Source organism: Prorops nasuta, unplaced genomic scaffold (assembly GCF_024137725.1).
Source record: "Prorops nasuta isolate Cenicafe-Biocafe unplaced genomic scaffold, Cenicafe_Pnas_1.2 PNAS00007, whole genome shotgun sequence".
NCBI classification, from domain to species: Eukaryota; Metazoa; Arthropoda; class Insecta; order Hymenoptera; family Bethylidae; genus Prorops; species Prorops nasuta.
This window is the reverse complement of record NW_027116804.1, coordinates 6,777,781-6,797,824: the sequence shown is the minus strand read 5'-3', so window position 1 is coordinate 6,797,824 and position 20,044 is coordinate 6,777,781. Positions and strand designations below refer to the sequence as shown.

At 39.4% G+C, this 20,044-nt stretch overlaps 2 protein-coding genes and 1 pseudogene across 2 annotated transcripts; 2 read left to right on the top strand and 1 right to left on the bottom strand.

The window, feature by feature from the left end:
• Window positions 1-8,614: 8,614 nt before the first annotated feature.
• Window positions 8,615-10,290, bottom strand: LOC136775012 (general transcription and DNA repair factor IIH helicase/translocase subunit XPB-like; annotated as a pseudogene).
• A 5,983-nt stretch (window positions 10,291-16,273) lies between these two features.
• LOC136775011 (cilia- and flagella-associated protein 251-like) lies at window positions 16,274-16,822 on the top strand. The gene has a single exon (XM_066729488.1). The coding sequence runs from the start codon at window positions 16,274-16,276 to the stop codon at window positions 16,820-16,822; it is 549 nt and encodes a 182-aa protein (XP_066585585.1).
• Window positions 16,823-16,836: 14 nt separating this feature from the next.
• On the top strand, window positions 16,837-18,444 carry LOC136775010 (golgin subfamily A member 6-like protein 25). Its single transcript, XM_066729487.1, has 2 exons — window positions 16,837-17,158; window positions 17,258-18,444. The coding sequence occupies exons 1-2, from the start codon at window positions 16,837-16,839 to the stop codon at window positions 18,442-18,444; spliced, it is 1,509 nt and encodes a 502-aa protein (XP_066585584.1).
• The last annotated feature ends 1,600 nt before the right edge of the window (window positions 18,445-20,044 follow it).

Here is a 20,044-nt window from a genome sequence, read left to right as displayed (position 1 = left end):
AGATTACTATGAGATCGGTCTCGTGGACATGCAAACGTTCAACTCGATAGCCAATGTGGACGAGACGAATAATAAGTTTTACTACGATAACGAGACGGTACTTACGATACCCAGAGGCTGTTACGAATTGAGTGCAATAATTGAGTTTTTGCAGTCTCAAATTTCTGTGAGACACGAAATTAAAGACTACATTAACAGCGTTATTCTCCTACGAGCGAATGATAATACATTGAAGAGTGAAATATTGTGTAAATATTCAATTTACTTTGGAAAACCAAATTACATAGGCTCCCTACTAGGCTTCTCGTCGAATCTTGTGATCGAACCGAACGCCGAGGCAAAATCTGGCGATACCGTGCACATTGTGAAAACATATAATCTACGCATCGAGTGCAACATTGCGGGTTGTGCGTACACCAGCGGTAGACCGCGATACATTATTCACGAGTTCATTCCCAGCGTACCACCGGACTATAAAATCTCGGAAGCACCGAAGACCGTCATTTATCTATCCGTCATCATCAGAATAATCGACCGTATCACGTTACGTATCCTCAATCAGGACGATCGTCTCGTAGATTTTGGACGTGAAAAAATTACCATAAGATTACACATTAAGAAATGTTAATTTACAAAAGTAACGAGGATTATAAAGCGGTGAAACTGGATGAAACGTTCGCTAGTCTTTTGTCCTACGTGGAGTCGAATACACCGGTTCAGAGTGAAAGCAGGAATCGCGACAAGAGGAGCTTCTTGCTAACGAGAAGAAATATAGAGTTTTTACAATCATTGGGATTCACCGTCAAGAGATTGGGTGAAAGTACATAGTGAGACAATTGCAAATCCTTTGAACGTCACCGCACCGCTGACCTACGACAATCGCATCACCAAAATGGAGATGCATGCCTACAATCCGAAAGCGAACGCCTCGTTGTCGAACAGCGACGAAATTCGCATTCCCATACAGCAGTAAGATTTGATACTCCTGCCGTGCGAGAGTTATCTCTACGTCGAGGGACAGCTGGTGGGGGGCACGCGTGACGCGAGCGCCAACAGCGAGGATATAGTTACGGTCGACTGCAATTCCGCGGGTTTTCTCTTCGACGAGATTCGTTATGAATTGAACGGTATCGAGATCGATCGATGCAGAAACGTCGGTATTACCAGCACTCTGAAGAATCTCGTTTCCCTGAGCACCGAGGAGAGCGCGAGTCTTCTTCATTTCGGATGGTTCGTTGCAACGGCCAAAGATTGGCTCAAGGAGGCTGTTAAGAATTTCAGCTTTTGCGTGCCCCTGAAAATGCTGCTGAGATTCTGCGAGGATTATCGGCGAGTCGTCGTTACCGCTCGTCATGAGCTCGTTCTCATTCACGCGCGCGACGATACAAATGCCGTTTACTCATCAGTCAAAATCACCAATTCGTCGATCAAGCTGCTACGAGTGCAATGGAGAATACCCAATGTGACCCTGAACGAAATAACGAAACTCCAATTTCTGAGTATCGTCGAGCAGGACAAGAGTCTGTCACTCGTTTTTCGCGCCTGGGAACTTTACGAGTATGCGCTTCTGCCCAAGTCGCAGCGGGACACGTGATCCGTGAACGCGTCCACGCAATTGGAGAAGCCGCGATACGTCATTCTAGCGTTCAGAACAAACAAAAAGAGTAATCAGCACGAGGATGTGCTCAAATTCAGGCATTGCAAAGTACTCGATGTCAAACTCTATCTGAATTCCGAATCTTATGCGTACGATCGTCTCGACACTGATTTCACGAAATCCCGCTACTCCGTCCTCTACGACATGTATGTAAAGTTTTTCACCTCTTATTACGCTGGTGAGAAACTCGGGAGACCCATGCTCGACTATACGGACTTTTTGACGTACGGGCCGCTCTTCGTCATCGACTGCTCGCATCAGAACGAGTCCATAAAAACCTGCACCGTCAACGTCAAACTCGAGAGCGAATGTATGGATATCATTCCAGATAATACTACAGCCTATTGTTTAGTCATACACGATAAAATTGTACAATATAATCCTGTTACGAATATTGTTAGAAATTTAAGTTAAAAAAACAATTTTTTTGTTAAATAAATATATAATAAACACAAATTTATTCAATGTTTTTTATAGATACAAAATACATATCAATTATTCTTTAATTTTAGTCTTAAGGGGATGCATTGAGCGACTCAAGCACTCATTCAAGTATCTTCCAAATTATTAGGAACATGAGCTTTTTTGTAGAGATTAAATTTACTGTTTTGACTGTATTGAAGCGCGCTGCAAACTCGGTTTCTCAAAATTATAAGAAATAATTTTCATAAAAATTATAAATACTTGTAATTTTGTTGGTCATAATAATATTGATAATTAGACCTTGTAGCGCGCTACAGAAAAGTTCTATGACTAATTTGAGACCAAGAAGAAACAAATATACCTAAAAATGTGGAAGATTTTTTTGAAAAACTAAATTAGCTATTGAAAGACAAGTTTTACACTGTTTTACCGACGGAGAAGTTTCACAGTGCGTTAGACAAGGACAGGCCCATTAGCTCTCCTCGCTTTAGAAGGGGTACCCACTCTCTCCTTACCATTCCCCGCTAAACAAACCAACTCTCCTACACATAGCAAGATAGCTGGCTAACGCTGCCTTTCAATGTGAATCCGTAGCGGAATGGAAGAACAAATAATTATTTGTAGATTTCAGGGTTAGGTTTTCGCGTAACCGACCTTGTACCGCCCTTCCATATCATTTCAGGAGGCTACAGTAAAATTTTCAAAGTATTTTGTCATCTACGTCTCAAAAAACTTGAATTAGTTGACGAAAGCGTGACTCGTATCAGCCGACGCTGATGCGCAGTACAACTTAGCGATCAGCGTCGGCTGCTACGAGTCACGCTTTAGTCAACTAATTCAAGTTTTTTGAGACTTGTAGATGACAAAATGATTTGAGAAATTTATAGTAGCTGCCCGAAATGATATGGAAGGGCGGTACAACGCCGGATTTGCGAAAACCTAACCCTGAAATCCACAAATAATTATTTGTTCTTCCATTCCGCTACGGATTCACACCGACAGGCAGGGTTAGCTAGCCATCTTGCTGTGTGTAGGAGAGTTGGTTTGTTTAGCGGGGAATAGTGGGGAGAGAGTGGGTACCCTTTCAAAAGCGAGAGAGCTAATAGTCCTGTCCTTGTCTAACGCACTGTGGAACTTCTCCGTCGGTAAAACAGTTTAAAACTTGTCTTTCAATAGCTAATTTAGTTTCTCAAAAAAATCTTCTACATTTTTAAGTATATTTGTTTCTTCTTGGTCTCAAATTAGTCATAGAAATTTTCTTTAGCGCGCTACAAGGCCTAATTTTCAGTATTATTATGACCACAAAAATTACAAGTATTCATAATTTTTATGAAAATTATTTTTTATAATTTTGAGAAACCGAGTTTGTAGTGCGCTTCAGTACAATCAAAAGAGTAAATTTAATCTCTACAAAAAAGTTGATATTCCTAATAATTTGGAAGATAAACTTGAATGAGTGTTTGAGTCGCTCAATGCATCCCCTTAAGCTCCACGTTATGATATTTTTCTCCTTTGTATATCATTATTAAATTATTGGCTGTTGCAGCCTTTTGTAGCTGCTGCAGCTCCTCGGTATCTTCCGCCAATTTTGCCATTCTCCCAGGCAAGAATATCCAATCGGCAGTCGACAGCTTTACAATGAATTTAATTCCATATTTTGTTTCATTTTTTTTTATTTCGAAAATTTCGTACTTTTGATTTTCCGTTAAGCTATTTAATTTCACGAAATTTTTTGGAATAACGCTTCCCAATGCATTGATTTAATTGAAATTCATTTATTTCTATAAAAAAAAATGATTAGTTTTATTAGAGTTCAAAAATCATTTAAACAATGCATGCACTAATCAAATGTAAAATATATCCTTACCTTTTTTATGTAAAAGAACAAGTTTCTGATACACTTATATTTTTTATTCTTTCTTTTTAATGCGTTTAAACACACACTTATTTTTCTTAATACATCTAGCACCCGTGGTACTGCTATGCAGCTCTCGTTAAACAGACTGCCTTTTTATATAAACGATGTTATCGTTTGTTAAGCGTATTAAATTTCAATGTTTGGAAAGGGTAATTTATAAGATTTTCTTACTTACGATGAATTTCCATTGTGATTGTGACCTGTAGGTATAAGACATTAGGAAAATAATATCACTATACGGGGATTATGCAGAGGGTACATTTATCTTTTTTGATTAACAAAGAGTGGTCTCCTTATCAAATGTAACTTTATATTTTAAAAACCGATAAAGACTTTCTCTCGACGGGATTACTTCAGAGGAACTGCATTCAGTCCTCAAACCTTTAACAGTTCAATACATATTAAAAAACATAGAAAATTAATCGATCGTTGGCATTGATGGATTTAGCACTTCGTTATTTTTTTTGTGAGTATTTAAGTTTGCTTTATTTAAATATTCGTTACTTTCCTAATTTACTTGGTGTATTGTGATGATAAATCTAGATAAGGAGGTTGAAACTCCATCTGTAACTCCTACTTCTTCTTCTTCGAGGAAGCAGAGAAGATGGAGGAAAAAGAGGTGGTGATTTTTGTAAGTATACTTGCTTTATAAAAAAAAAACAGTTATTTCTATGTCAAAAAAAGTAACAATATGTTTTCAAATATGTCTCAGGTGAGAAATGTGGCTACGTAATCGGAGCCTTTTGTCACGGGAACACAAGCTGCGCAGATGGAGCCTGATGTAGACCTTACTTCGAAGAGGCGAAGTGGACCATTTTTATTCTAGAAGGAAGAACGAATCAAAATGATACGAGTTACAGTAAAAGGAATAACAACACGCAGAGCCCCGTGAAGAAGTTTGCAGACACAGCCCAGCTGTCTCGCTGCAGATTATTAGAAACTTATTCGAAATGTGTCTATACAGCTTTAAAATAGGAGTGAGAAAAAAAGGAGGAGCAGCAGATCGTAAGAAGTGAAAAAGAAAAATTTGTATTTTAAATAAAGTGGTTTTTTTTATGCCGAAAGGCTTTTTCCCAAAATCTGTGTTTTTTAATTAAGTCATTAACCATTCCCTAAATTCCTTTCAAATAATAATATTAAAAAATAATATTAATTTGAAATGTGTGTTCTCTCTATCTCTCGCGTCGAGAGCTGGGACCTTTCGGTGGTTAGGGAGGGGTGTTAGCGGGGGACGTTGTCGATGGCGGTGGTCTCGGCGAAATCTAAATTATTTTGGTAAATGAAATTTATTTGAGATAATTAATTTCACTTTCATTTAAATAAAAAGTATAAAATTAGGTAACGAAGAGTGGTAGGTCACATGTGTACCCCCCCCCCCCCCATCTACGTGCGTAACCTCCCCCCACCACCGAGATGTTAGGGTGTTACGTGCGTAATTTTCCCCCAACATCGAGATGTTAGGGTGTTACACGCGTAACTTTCCCCCACCACCCAGGAGTGGGGTAATCCCCATCCACCCTCCTCTGAGGAGTGGGGGCAACTCCCCTATCTCCCCTCCCCCGCGGAACCCCGACCCCCTCGCAATCCGGTCATAGAATCCTTACAGCCTATCTACTAACCTCTACATTTATGGGAATATTTGCTTCTTGTTGGTCTTAAATTACTTGTTGAAGTTTGGCGCAGCGTCGTAAAGGCTCCCTTTTTCGAAATTATTAATAGGAAATAAAATATTATTATTAATATCCGTTTAAATTTTTTTTTAATCCTAAAAATAAGCCTTTACGTTAATTAAGCAGATCAATACGAGCCAATTTGGTCCCTATGAATATATTCAAATTTTTATAATTGTAGAAGATAATTTGGAAGTACTTTCTCGACGCGTAATGCATCTCCTTAAACTGACGAATTATATGTGCAAATGTATGTAAACAGTAATTTAACATGCACTGATCTCATGCGAATAATTTCAATAACGTTAGAAGGTTGTAACGTTGTGGATTCTGAAGGAATCCACACGTAAAATAAATTACCGTTCGAATTTCGTGCCGGGACTGCTTGACACAGCGAGAGCCTAGTAACGCCGCTACGAAGGCCTAGTAGCGCCACCGGTGAGCTTAAAACGAAATTCGAGCGGAGGGGAATTATTCCTAATAAGCATCTCGTGCAGAGAGGAGTGAATAGGAAAGGAAGGCGCTAAGAAGTATCTCGTGCACTAAGGTCGAGATACCAGGCAAGACAGGAAAGCAAGGATCATACCCTGCATAGGAGGCCAGCTAAAGGAGCCTAAGGGAAGAGGGAAGCCTGCTATCCGGTGGAAAAAAACCAACGCAGTTCGAGGTCGAAACGCCGATAAGATAGGAAAAGCGATCAGGTACTGGAACATGTTCTATCGCGTGCGTCAAACTCTGCCTGACCATATGTAACCGGTTAGAGGAGTAGTATATTGTAAAAAGTGTGTGATCGGCCAAATTAGATACGCGAGAATTGGAGATAGAGGCTCGGGAAGAGTAATAAGCCTCCGCGGAAAGAAAGCTAGAGTGTAACGGCATGTATATGGCGTAGGCCAGAAAAGGAAAAGAAAACAGAGCCTCCAGTAGATTTATGCCAATTTAGCCAACTCGGCCGACCCGTGAAGAATCTGGAGTCTCCAATGGGTAGTGGGAAATAGGTTGGGCCAGCGAATTTTCAGCGTAAAGAGAAGGAAACAGGGGACCGGAGTGGCTCAGTGTAGAGGCCTGGCGCCCAGCACGCTCCAGGAGCGCGTAGAAATAGAAAAATTTCCCCCCTGGCCAGAGAAAGAAACGTCATAATACGCGTATCACTTGCCCAAGTAATGTAAATTAAACGATTTTTAGTAGCTGCTTTTGATACTTAGCCCTTTGTGCTCCTAAGTAGGCGGGTAGACGGGGAAGACGAAGAGATTAGTAATTTTGTAGAGACGGTAAACGTTATAAATGCATTTGTAGCCAGTAGAAAAACCGAATAGTTGGCTACTTTATTTCATTTCCTTCCCTTGTAGAGTAGAGCACTTTACAAGGTTGTATGAATAAATCTTCTTTCATCATTTAAATTTGCCATAGCTCGGTTTATTTGTTTATTTAAATACTAAAACTACGTTATTTTATGCACTTATAAGTAGTGATATGCCAGCTTACACTAAAAGCTGACATAGGCTATATTGATTAGCTAAAATGAATGATAAGGGAAAAATTAGAAGGTAAATGACATTTTATAATATCTCACTTTAATTCAATTAGTGTTTCTGTTTATTTTTATGTTAAATATGATTGTTAATATTATTATTGTTTGGTGAATTGCAGATTGTGTTAGAAAGATGCAGGAAGCAGCCGCAGGAATGGAAGATTTATTAGATTGATATATATTCATAATTGTAAAAATATGATTACAGGAATGAAAATTAACCGGAATACCGCGATCTAAGACAAATTAATAACACGGAGTGAATGTGAAAGATAGATGAATTGCGGGAAATGCAAACTGGTGCAACCTGTCCATTGGACTCGTTAGAATTTGGAGTAATCTATTACAGGATATTACCGCTATTATATAAACCTATTAAGATATTTAAAGTAAAACATTTCAAATAAATTTAAAAAAAAACAATAATTTATATAAAATTACGTCAGTAAAATATTGCATATTCAAATTAGCACAACCCCAGTAGCAAGATTGGTCGAGATGACGTCATTATGACCAGAAATCCAGTCATTTTTACGTCATTTGAGCCAATTTTGCTACCGATGAAGCAGCATATAAAAATTAATATAAATGTTTGATTGAATTTAATAACTGCATACAGAATAAATAAAAAGATATTAATGCAATGGCTCTCTTTAGGTCTTTGTACCTCCATGTCGTTTGCACATAAACACAGTAACAATAAAGTAAAAGTGTGAATCTCTATTGTGCTCTATTGTATACACATACTGAGGGCATACTGCATACTACGAAAAATGTCCGTTAAGAATAATTAAATTTATCATAAGATATTGTTGGTGGCATTAATCCATTATATATTAATTAGACTATCAGAACTATCCATTACCTTAACGTTACTGTGTTGGTATAATTGGAGGAAATACTTGAAATTTAAAATCCTTGTTCAATGAAACAAGAAATAATCATACAAAGTTTTATTTTAATATTGAGGTTTTCATAACTTACCAAAAATATCGAAAAATAACAGAATATTACAAAATATCAATAGTGTATTTCTATCTATGAATTTTTTACATTCGAATCTAAACTTTACCTCAGTAGAAATAATTTAATGCTGGCTTGCGTTAATGTAGAATTTATGCTCTGAACTTTTTAAAAAGTGCTTGCTTGTTCGTTGTTGAAGAGCTACCAGATTTTTTATATTCAAAATAGACGGCATTATTAGCTCCGGAATTTGATTTCATATTACCAGCTTTTCATATGATTTAAAATAAATAAACGGTAATGTAACGTTTGAAGTAAATATCGTATATTAAAATATAAATAAATGAATATTATTATTTCATTTATTATACCGATCTGGGCCATTCTCCAGGTATTCTTCCTTCGTCGGCGTCATTGTCACTTGCTGATAACACTTGCTGTAGTAAATGATTTTATTCCTCTCTAGTCTTATAGATAGAATTTAGCTCCTAAAATTTCATTATAATTAAAAACACTTTTTTCCGGGCAAAACTATCTTAAAAACTTCGTAATGAAAATCAATACCAGAGAAAAATTCATTTCCATAGTATCGTACGATACCAATTTTAAAAAGAATGCATTGTATTCTGCAGCAATTGCTCCTATATGACGAAACAAAAATAAGGATTTTTTAATTTCCTAACTTATTTTACCAACCTAAAACCAACCTTTCTTAGCTCGCAAAATTCTTCCCAAACGCTGTGCTTCTTATCTTTAGGATTCACCATAATATGATATTAGTATAAGAACATTGGCTTCTGGTACATAAAATGACGTAACTACTACTTTACTTAAAAATATACTATTATCTTTAGTATTAAATTTATAATTTTGTAAAATTTGTATTCTTTCACTTTGACTTGTAGGACCATAATTATAAGGTTTATTTAGTTTTATTGCATAATGCTTTAAGGCAAAGACATTCTCAGAAAAAAACAATTGATATATCTCCCCTTCTTTCATGATATCGTATCAAATATTGGCAGTAACGAAATTTATTTGGATTCTATACATAGTGCAATAGCATTTTGCTCATTTTTCCTTTATTCAGATACTCACTCTAAAATTCGAGTGTCATAGGGCACCAAACTTCTGCACACTGTACCCTTGCAATGAAACCTCTTTTTTGTAATTCCAACCAATTAGCTTCATAAAGTTTAGGTCTGATTAGAAAGTTAAGATCCACATTTTTATCACGTTCTTTTAATAATGTAGCCATCAAACCTAATTAAGAATGGGATTGGACAATTTTTAGTACTCAATGGAACATTTTTACAGGAATCGTATGCACTTCATCGAAGACCATAATATCCCATTGTTGTTTCTGCAACCATTTCATTGTTTGTTCAGCCTCCCAAAAACATTTTTGTGTATGTGTGATCATGGAATGCTGTAACTAAAATACCATAGACCATTGACTTATATTTTACTTTGCTAGTAAACCAACATATTAATGAGTCATCAGCAGTTAACCACATTTCAAATTGCTGTCTCCACCGCTCAACCAATACTCCAGAGTTGCATAAAACCAAAGCTCTTTTTCATACTGTACAACAAGCTATGAATCCTACTGAACATTTTCAATCGCCACATGGCAACACTTTTACACCAGATCTTACTAGACCATTGTCAAACATCTTCCTCAAACTTTTCTCCTGATAAGGCCTTAAAACTGTTGATGATTTAAATCAATGTTGATGTGAGGATTAACAGTATCATTTCGAAAATCATGCTCTGCTTCTATAGGATGCTCCAATTCTATACATCCCTCTTTTGGAATACGTCAATTTTCTCTTGATTTATTTCAAAACTAGCAGTCTTGATTTCCGCATTTTCTTCTTCGTCCTCATTTTTTTTACCTATTTTGTCACAAAAAGTAGTAATATCTTCTGGAACTGTAACTAATTCCTCTGTAACTTCAGTAGTACCTTCAGGTGCTTGCATTTTTCCAGGAACGGTTAGAGCATATGGCACCAAACTGTAAACAATGAAATAATGCCTTATATATAGCTTTGTTTTAATTAAACAACTGTTATTTACAATGTACTTACTTGAAAATGTTTATGTTTATGATGAGTGGATATAACATCATCCCCCCTTTTCTGTTTCATCTACAATCTTCCTTAATCTGCATTCTTGAGTAACAGGGTCTTTTAATAACCTTAAAAGTACATCTGGATAGGGAGACTGAACAATGTACTTGATGTGTTTGAATATAAGCTTGACCTGAAATAAGAATAAGTAAATAAACTATTAATTCTATCTATATTCATTTGAAGCAGTTTATTGAGTTATATATACTTTACCTTAGCTGAGTAAATTCAATAATCATCCGGTATACTATAGTTTAGCTCAAGTCTTTTGAGATATTAATAATAATTAAGGTAAATTACAAATAATATAATATATTTCGCATTTAAATGACAGTCAGTAAATAAGTCTCTGGATAGATGTATCAAATGTGTTAGCTGTCAAACTCAAAAGACCAACAATTCAAATAACCAGGTCATTGAAGACGTAACTGCGGCTGCTGGAACTTAAGAAAACGGATCTCCAGCATTCTCAGTAATACTAACTTCTCGACGATGAATACTTTTGTACTGCTGCCAACTTTCTTTTTATTTCCAGCAGCTGGCCGGTAATTTCAGAACACGCCCACATTGTAATACACACATTGATGTGTCTGTGCCGCAAGTGTGTTTGACACGTGATTTAATATACAGCAAATTTTGTGGTTATCCTGAATCATATTTATTTTACAATTTACATACACTGCTCCAGCCATTGATCGGATAAGTATTATTTTTTGGTTAAAAAAGTATTAAAGCAATGTTACTTTGTGTTCCTTTATATTTTTTACAGGCCAATGTAAATAAAGGAATGATACAAAATAAGGAATTTATAAAGTAAATTGAGGAATCAAGAAATTGTAATTATTGATGACAAAAGGATTACAGCACTTTATTAAGTAAAGCTACGCAGTCAAGACTTATTAACATACAGACTTTTTGTGATAAATTTAAATGATGTCAAAAAGGTTGTGTTAATAAATGACCTTCTTTCATCATTTGAATTTGTTATGAATTGATTTATATGTATGTTTTGTGACGCTACTGGCTATCCTTGGGGATAGTATAGAAGGGGAGGGAGGAGTGATCCCTCACCGATCGCGTTCGCGTCCCAATAGGCGACTTCCTACTAGACCCGGGCGCCTTCGATGTACTTTTGATAATACCCGAATATTTATTTATACAGAGGGGGTTCTAACCCTCGTACGCGGCTATAGGGGATGGGGTGCTAATATAATAACTCGCTAATTTCGGTAAAACTCTCTTTATTATAATATCAATAATCAATATAAGATCCGTTTCGCGTTACACGGTAGTGGGGAGTTACGCTGGGTCCTGCGTGTGGACTCGGCCTAAGTGGTGCGAACGCGGCTGAAGTCCCGATGACGTACTAGCTAGCCTCGCGCTCGAGCCACTAGTTGGCGTTCGCGGCGGCCCCACCGAGTCGCGCGGTACTCGCGCGCCACCGGCGGATCCCTAGGCTAACTACTACTCGACGCTACGCGGATAAGTCCCTCCTTCCGCGCGTGCGCGTCCCGCGACGGTTACCCGCACTCGCTCCGTTCCCGCGCTTAAACACCACAACGACCCGGATTGTTTACTATCAGACGCCTAAGGTCGCGAGTCCTCACGATAACTATACAAAGTCCGCGGCCTTGAAAAGACTGAAGGGAACGTCCCTGTCAACGGTCAAACTCACGCGGAGTCGATGTAATCGCGAACACTTTTACTAAGTCGCGCTTTCACACACACTGACGCGATGTACAGGTCCGACGGAATGACCACTCCGCTAAGTTGCCCGCTTACCCTTGACAGGTGAGCCGGGCCAGCGGTTCCCTATAAAACCGTTCGGTGCTACGAGCCCTAAAGCCCTAGCACACCCCGGGACGTCACAGGACTATAATACAAGACGAATAATCACCCTTACTTCAGCTTTCTAGGGCTGGCTCTCTTCTTTCCCGCTTTTCTCTCTCTCTATATCGTCCCCCTCTCTGGTTCTCTCTCTCTCTCCTTTCCTCTCTTCTTTCCTCTCTCTCTCTCCCTTTCTCGCTCTCTCCCTTGGTGGCTGGCCCGAAGGGCTTGGGTGTCCCGTTGTCCAATATGGGTTCGCGGCTCCCTGGCAGTCGCTGCACCTTTCCTTTTTCTAGCTTTGGCGTGGCGGCTGTCAGTGGGGTCGCACTATACCGGCGGCGGGGCACTCTCTAACTCTATGTGTCACCTTTGACATCTAAACTACGTGTGTCGGGGCAGTCCGCGGAAGCAGGTAAGGCCCTGCGCCTGTCCCGCCGCTGCCCCGCTACACCCATCGCGCGGCACTAGGGAGCCGACAAGTTATCGATCCTAGATCAATACTTATCGGTTGATAACTCCCTAGTTCGTACGCGACCCGCCTATCTAGCGTTTGAGATTAGCAAAGCGCTAGATGGCAGCTATAGTAACGTTGCGAGAACGCAACGTTACAGTTTTAACAGTCAATCTGGGTATTCTTAGGTAATAAATGCAATCATACCCAAACTGTCCTTATAAGATGACGCAAAGTATTGAGACGAGCTACAACAAGCAAATCATAAAATAAAAGGTAAAATGTATTGTTTAGTATTCAATTTAAATTTACCTAGTTTTTCTGTCCAATATCATTAAAATATTATATTGTTTTGTTAGTAGGTTATTCCTGAAAAAAGCAAGTTGCAGCTAGTGCAATGGGAGATACACTGGTGCATATTTATATGGACAGGTACGCAGACAAAATTTATTTTCATACAAAGATATTTTATGATTAATTTAATTAAGGTTAGAAAGCTGTGTTAATAAATTGATCTTCTTTCATCATTTCAATTTTTCATTAACTTGTGTATATGTATATTTAAATAGTAAATCTGGGAACTATTATGTATGACTTGAGCTTTAAGTAGCAAAGCAATAATTGAAAGAAAATTATATTGTATAATACGTATCTAATTTTAATTTATACAAATTTTCTCTTAATTAGCATTGTTTATAGTATAATTTTGTCTTATTTACAGGTTATATCAGAAAAAAGAATAAGAAGCATCCAGAATAGTGGGAAAAAGGCTAAGCAGTCACATATTTGCTTAAAGGTATGCAGATAAAACATTTTAAAATGCGAAAAGTTTTGATGGCTAATTTTAAAGACGATATAAGGTTGTAGTAATGAATAGATCTTACATAATTTAAATTTGTCATTAATTGCTGTATATGTATATGATATTGATTAAAACATAAGAGGAATAATGAAACGTGATTATATTTCTTCATACGCAAATGCAGTTATACGGTAGGGGCCCATTGGTCCTAATATTTTTCTAAAGAGCGTGCGACTATCTAGTTTAACGTTGCGTTCTCGCAGCGTTACAATAGCTGCCATCTAGCGCTTGGCTAATCTCAAGCGTTAGATAGGCGGGTTGTATGCGAACTTGGAAGTTATCAACCGATGAGTTATTGATCAGGGATCGATAACTTGTCCGCTTCCTAGTGTCGCGCGATGGGTGTAGCGGGGCAGCGGAGGGACAGGCGCAGGGCCTTACCTGCTTCCGCGGACTGTCCCGACACAAGTAGTTTAGATGTCAAAGGTGACACATAGTGCCCAGGATTTTCCCCGCCGCCGATACTGATTCTGCGACAGAGCAGCAGCCGCCGCATACGTGAATAAAAAGAAAACGTGCGATTAAGTGCGACGACTGCCACCCTGCCGCCAATCCATACCGGACAGCGGAGCCTACCAGCCCTTCGGGCCATTGTCAAGGGCGAGAAATAGAGAGAGACGAGAGCGAGGAGAGAGAGAGAGAGAGAGGAAAGAGCGAGAGAGAGACGAGACAGATAGAGAAGAGAGCCAGCCCTTGAAAGCAGAAGTAAGGGTGATTATTCGTTTAGTGTTAAAGTCCAGTGACGTCCCGGGGTGTGCTAGGGCTTTAGGGCTCGTAGCACCGAACGGTTTTATAGGGAACCGCTGGCCCTGCTCACCTGTCACGGGTAAACGGGCAACCTAGCGGAGTGGTCATTCCGTCGGACCTGTAACGAACGTCATATTGTGTAGACGCGCGAATTAGTACAAGTGTTCGCGATTACCTCGAGTAGTTGTTAGTTTGACGGTTGACAGGATCGTTCCCGTGAGTCGGTTCAAGGCCGCGGACTTAGTATAATCATCGTGAGGACTCGCGACCTTAGAATCTTAAACGTAAACAATCCGGGTCGTTGTTTTGCTTGAGTAGGCGGGAACGGATTAAGTGCGAATAACCGTCGACTGATGCGCATGCGTGGGGATAGGGACTTATCCGCGTAGCGTCGCGTAGTAGTTAGCTTAGGAATCTGCCGGTGGCGCGCGAGTACCGCGCGACTCGGTGGGGACCACCGCGAACGCCGACTAGTGGCTCGAGCGCGAGGTTACTTACTACGTCATCGGGGCTTCAGCCGCGTTCGCACCACTTAGGCCGCGTCCATACTTAGGACCTCGCGTAACACAATTATACCGTGTAAGGAGAACCGGGTATTGTATTGAGCACGGAATTTATAATATAGAGAGTTTAACGGAAGTTGAGAAATCATTGTGTTAGCACCCCTCCCTTATATTCACGTACGAGGGTTAGAACCCCCTCTGTATAAATAAATATTCGGGTATTATTAATATTACATCGAAGGCGCCCGGTTCTTGTAGGAAGCCGTCTATTGGGACGCGAACGCGATCGGTGAGGGATCACTCCTCCCTCCCCTTCTACTGTAACGTCCCGATTCGCAAGGACTGATTTTACTATATAAAATCGGGTTGTTCGTGAATTATCCGTTTCGGGCACTATACGTTTCGACTAGTCTACCCGGGACCGGTCGCGATTCAATCGTTCGTATGAAACAAATGCTGAGATTTATACTTGTTTTCGTGGAGAGGTGACTTCTTGGGTTATGATGAGGGTGGAAAATGCAAAAATACTGATTTCACTTTGGAAAATTAGCAAATAATATAATTATAATAAAGACTATGATTACAATTAGGTAAAATAATGATGTAAATGTAAATTAGAATAATGGATACAAGTAATACAAAAGGAATTAGTACAAATCGATTTGAAAAACCGTGTAACTTGGTTCAAAGAAGTAATTAGAATGAATCGAATGCCAAATCTTAATTCCTACGTATCCTTAACCTAGAGCTGGAACCTCTGACCCTTGGAGTGGGGGGTGCGCGCTGAACTAAGGCGCATGACTTAGTTACCCCCACTATTTCGTTGAGATCCGGCTGGTTGCCATAGTATATGATCCCAGAGGAAGAGAGAGATGTTACACTACGCTATCCCTCAGGATAGCTAGTAGCATCACACTAGATAATTGTATGAAAGTGGCGGCTATCTATACTTTATTGAAAAGTTGATCAAACTATATGAAACGTCAAAAAGGAAGCACCAGATACCAGTAAACAAAATAATAGTGAAAGTAATGAATAAAAGTAAAAGTGATGTACGTAGAGCAACTGTAGAATTTTTAAACATTGAATTACCTTAAATAAAATATTATATTTCAGATGAGTATTATTATATATTAAATTAAAATTATACAAATTATTAATATAAAGATAAATTTCTTTGTGTATATTTGCTCTTTATTATAGGTTAAAATCAGAGAAACATGATGCTCATAATATTTTTAAATAAAGATATCATCTGGACTTCCGTTTCCGGTGTACAGTGGAGTGGTACATGGTGAAAGTGGCACAAGGATAATTAGGGATTAAAAGGTTGGTGGAAGGGTGAAAAAGAAAAGAAATAGAGAAATAGATATAGGGAATAGAAAGGGAGGAAAGGAGATATAAGGGAGTAAAGCGGGGATATAGGAGGAAGTGGGAAAAGGCGAGGAAAGAGGGTAATTTTGAGGTTAGGCGAAGAGAGCGGGAAAAGCAGGCGCGACAGAAAAGAAAGTAGAGAGGAGAGTAGTGACATCGTGTGGGAGGAAAGAGAGATAAGGTCGGTAAGGTAGGGAGGATAAATAAAGTAGGGAATGCAGAAAGTAAGAAGAGAAATGGATGAAAGGAAAATAAGTTCCAGGGAGGGAAGTCAGGAAGCTAGAGGGGTAAAGGGGGTAGAAAAGTTAAAATTTGGAAAGTTAAGTGGTTGGGGAGGTGGAATGGGGAGGATGAGGAGTGGAAGTGTTGGAAGTGTGGAGGAGCTAATGAAAGGAAAAAGGAAGGAAAGGGAGGAGGAAGGGGGAGAAAAAGAGGAGGAAAGTTGGGTGTTCTCGAAGACGGCGAAGGTGATGAGGACGCCAGAGAAAAGAGAGGAGGATACAATGGAAAGGATAATGAAGGCATTGGAAGGGATAAAGGTGAGGATGGATGGATGGGAAGAAGGGAAGAGGGAGATAATAGAGAAGGTAAAGGAGGAGATAGAAAAAGATAGGAAGGAGTGGAAGGAGGAAATAAAGAGCCTGGAAGGAAGAATGGAGGAAATGGAGAGAAGAGAAGGAGACAGGGAGAAAGAGAGGGAGAAGGAGGGAAAGGAAAAACAAAGAGACGAAGGGGAAGGTGAGAAGGGAGGGATAGAAAGGTGAATAAGAAGGTTAGAATGGGAAAGGTAAAAGAAGGAGAGGAGGAAATAAGGAAGGAGGTGGAGAAAATATTGAGAATAATAGGAGTGAAGGATGCGGTTCAAGGGGTGAGAAGGATAGGAGGTGTAGGAAAAGGAGGAAGAAAGGGGGTGGAGGTGAAGATGAAGAATAAGGAGGTGAAGAGAAAGGTAATGGAGGGGAAAAAGGAGCTGAGAGGAAGGAGGGAGAGGATGGAGGAGGATTTAACATGGGAAGAGAGAAGGGTGATGTTGAGAATAAGGAGGGTGGCAGAGGAGGAAAAGAGGAAAGGGGGAGAATGTGAATGTGGGATACATGGTGGTGTGGATAGAGAATGGAGAGTGGAAATGGAATGAAGAGAAGGGAGGTCTCTGGAATAGGGAAGGGAAGAGGCTAAAGACGGAAGAAGTAAATGAGGAGGATTTTGGGAGGATAGGAGGAAGGTAGAGGAGAGACAATGTCAAGAATGGGAAGAAAGAGAAAAGCGTGGAAGAGGGGATATAGATGGAGAAGGAGAGGACGGAGGGAAGAAACCTGAGGAAGGATTTAAAAGAGGGACGGTGGAGAGAGGAAAAAAGGAAATAGAAGTGATATTCTGGAATGTGGCAGGATTAGGGAACAAGGAAGAGGACTTCTGGAGGAGAATAAAAAGAGGAGACGTAGTATGCCTGGTAGAAATGTGGATAGAGGAAAAGAGCTGGGAAAGAATTAGGAGGAAGGTGCCAAAAGGTTATAATTGGTGGACGCAATGGGCAAAGAAGGAGGGAAGGAAAGGAAGAGCGAAAGGCGGAATAGTGATGGGGGTGAGGAAAGAGATGAAAGGAAGAAAGAGGGGAGAAGGAGGTGAAGAGGAAGGAATTATGGAAATAGAAGTAGATATAGGAGGAGAGGAATGGAGGATAGTGGCGGTGTACGTAGGAGATGGGATAAGAGGTAAGGAGAATGGAATAAGAAGAGTGATGGAGAGGGACCAAGGAAAAAGGTGCTTGATAGGAGGAGACTGGAACGCGAGGACGGGCGAAATAGCGGAGTGGGAGGAGAATGATGAGGAGGAAGAAAGGAAGTCAAGGGACAAGGTGGTCAACGCGGAAGAGAGGAGAATGTTAAATATGTTGGGCGAGATGGGAATGGGGATAATCAATGGAAGGGTGCAGGGAGATAGGGAAGGAGAATTTACTTATGTGGGGCACATGGGAAGATCGGTGATAGATTATGTAGTGGGAGACAGAAGAACAAGGTTGGGAATAAAAAGAATGGAGGTTGAAATAAGGACAGAATCAGATCACTTACCACTGATAGTGAGTCTAAAAGAGAGGAGGAGGGAGGTGCGAAGGAAAGAGGGTGTAAAGGCAACGAGAGGATGGGGAGAAGGAATGAGAGAGAAATATAAGAAGAGAATGGTAGAATGGAAGGAAGAAAGGAATGAGAAGATAGGGGAGAGATGGAAAAGGATGCAAGAAGAGATAAAAAAGGTGGTAGAGGAAGCAAGAAGAGAAGAGAAAGGAAGGGAAGGAAGAAAGAAAGGGTTGTGGGATGAGGAGTGTAGGGAGAGCAAGAAGGAATTGAGGAAAATGCTAAGAAAATGGTTGAGAGAGGGGTGTGAGTAGTGTGGCTAGAAGGATTCTGGGACCGGGTGGCGAGGGGGTCGGGGTTACGCGGGGGTAGGGGAAGTAGGGGAATTGTCCCACTCCTCGGCTGAGACCGTTGGGCGAGGGGGTCGGGGTCCCGCGGGTGTAGGGGAAGTGCCCCCTCTCCTCGTGCGGTTGTGCGCATTGTGTGTGTGTGTGTGTGTGTGTGTGTCACCCACGTTAAACTCTTTTGGTGTGGGGTACACATGTGACCTCCCCCCCCTCTTACGTTAAGCAGTGGACGCCTTAGAGAGAGAGAGAGAGAGAGAGAGAGAGAGAGCTTATATTATCTTACTAGGTATAGAGTGTTTCATAATGCTAATGTAGGGTTTTTTATTCTTTGAATACGGTAAGGGAAAAACTCTCTTTATTGAAACACAAATTTATTGGTTTTATTTACAATGCTTATTTTTTAAAAGTTTTTCATACATTCTATAGTATGATGAATGTATGTTTTGCAGATTGAACACCACTCTGGAAGTGGACAGTTAATGTGTAGGTGACCATACTTTTTACAATTAGTACACCAATAATGTGGTGTTACATCTATCTCAGGCTCCATTTGCGTATCCTCTGTTCTTGCGAAAATAGGCTCCGTTTGTGTGCTACTATTTTCCACCTGGGACATATTTGAAAACATTTTGTTATTTTTTTTTTTACAAAGCAAGTATACTTACAAAAATCACCTCCTCTTCTTCTTCCTCCTCCCCCTCCTCCTCCTCCTCCCTTTCCTCTTCTTCTTTTTCCTCTCTCTCCTCTTCTTCCTCCTCTAAATCAATGGCTGGTAAAAAATAAAAAGAAAAAAATTAAATTTTTTTTTCGTTATTCTTCGTTTTGAATAAAAAACAATTGGTCAAATAGTGGGATTGTTAACAGTTTTCAAAAATATGTGTGTCGTAAAATTCTTTCATGATTCTATTTATTGACATTATAATTATGTCATGTATTACGACATAAACAATCTGTATGGATGGTTGGGTTTTTTCTTTTAAAAGAAAATAAAATAAGCACTTACATTTCATGAGCATATTATGTTGAAGCATAGCTTTATATTCTTCGAAATAACGATTATTAGAATCGTTAATTCTCTTAATGTAATCAGACATCGATTCTGCTGGATTTTCATCCTCCTCCTCTACTGGATTTATTGTCACTAAACACCGTTCACTTTCCATTTTTTTTTTAATTTACAATTGTAATATCCGCACTGATGAATATTCGAGGACTGAATGAAGCCTCTGAAGAAATCTCGTCGAGAGAAAGTCTTTGTCGTTCATTTGTTAAATATAAAGTTACATTTGATAATACTTAGGAGTACATTTTTTCTTAATCAAAAAGGATACACTATACCCTCTGAATAATCCCCGTATAGATATTTCATTCTATTGTGTTATAAACCTATAGATCACTCACAATGGAAATGCATCGCAAGAAAGAAAAGAAAATTACCCCTTCCAAAACATTGAAATTAAATACGCTTAACATACGATAATATCGTTTGCAAAGAAGTCAAGTTAACAGCAGAAGAAGAAGAAGGAAAAGCTTCAGTCTGTAAAACTTATTCTGCAAAGCAGATCCA

What these genes read in the sequence shown, in the direction of transcription:
- LOC136775011 (XM_066729488.1), top strand. Translation starts at nt 16,274, where the DNA reads ATGCAGAAAGTAAGAAGAGAAATGGATGAAAGGAAAATAAGTTCCAGG.
- LOC136775010 (XM_066729487.1), top strand. Translation starts at nt 16,837, where the DNA reads ATGGGAAAGGTAAAAGAAGGAGAGGAGGAAATAAGGAAGGAGGTGGAG. An exon ending in TGAATGTGGGATACATGGTG is followed by an intron (nt 17,159 to 17,257) that starts GTGTGGATAGAG and finishes GTAAATGAGGAG; the next exon opens with GATTTTGGGAGGATAGGAGG.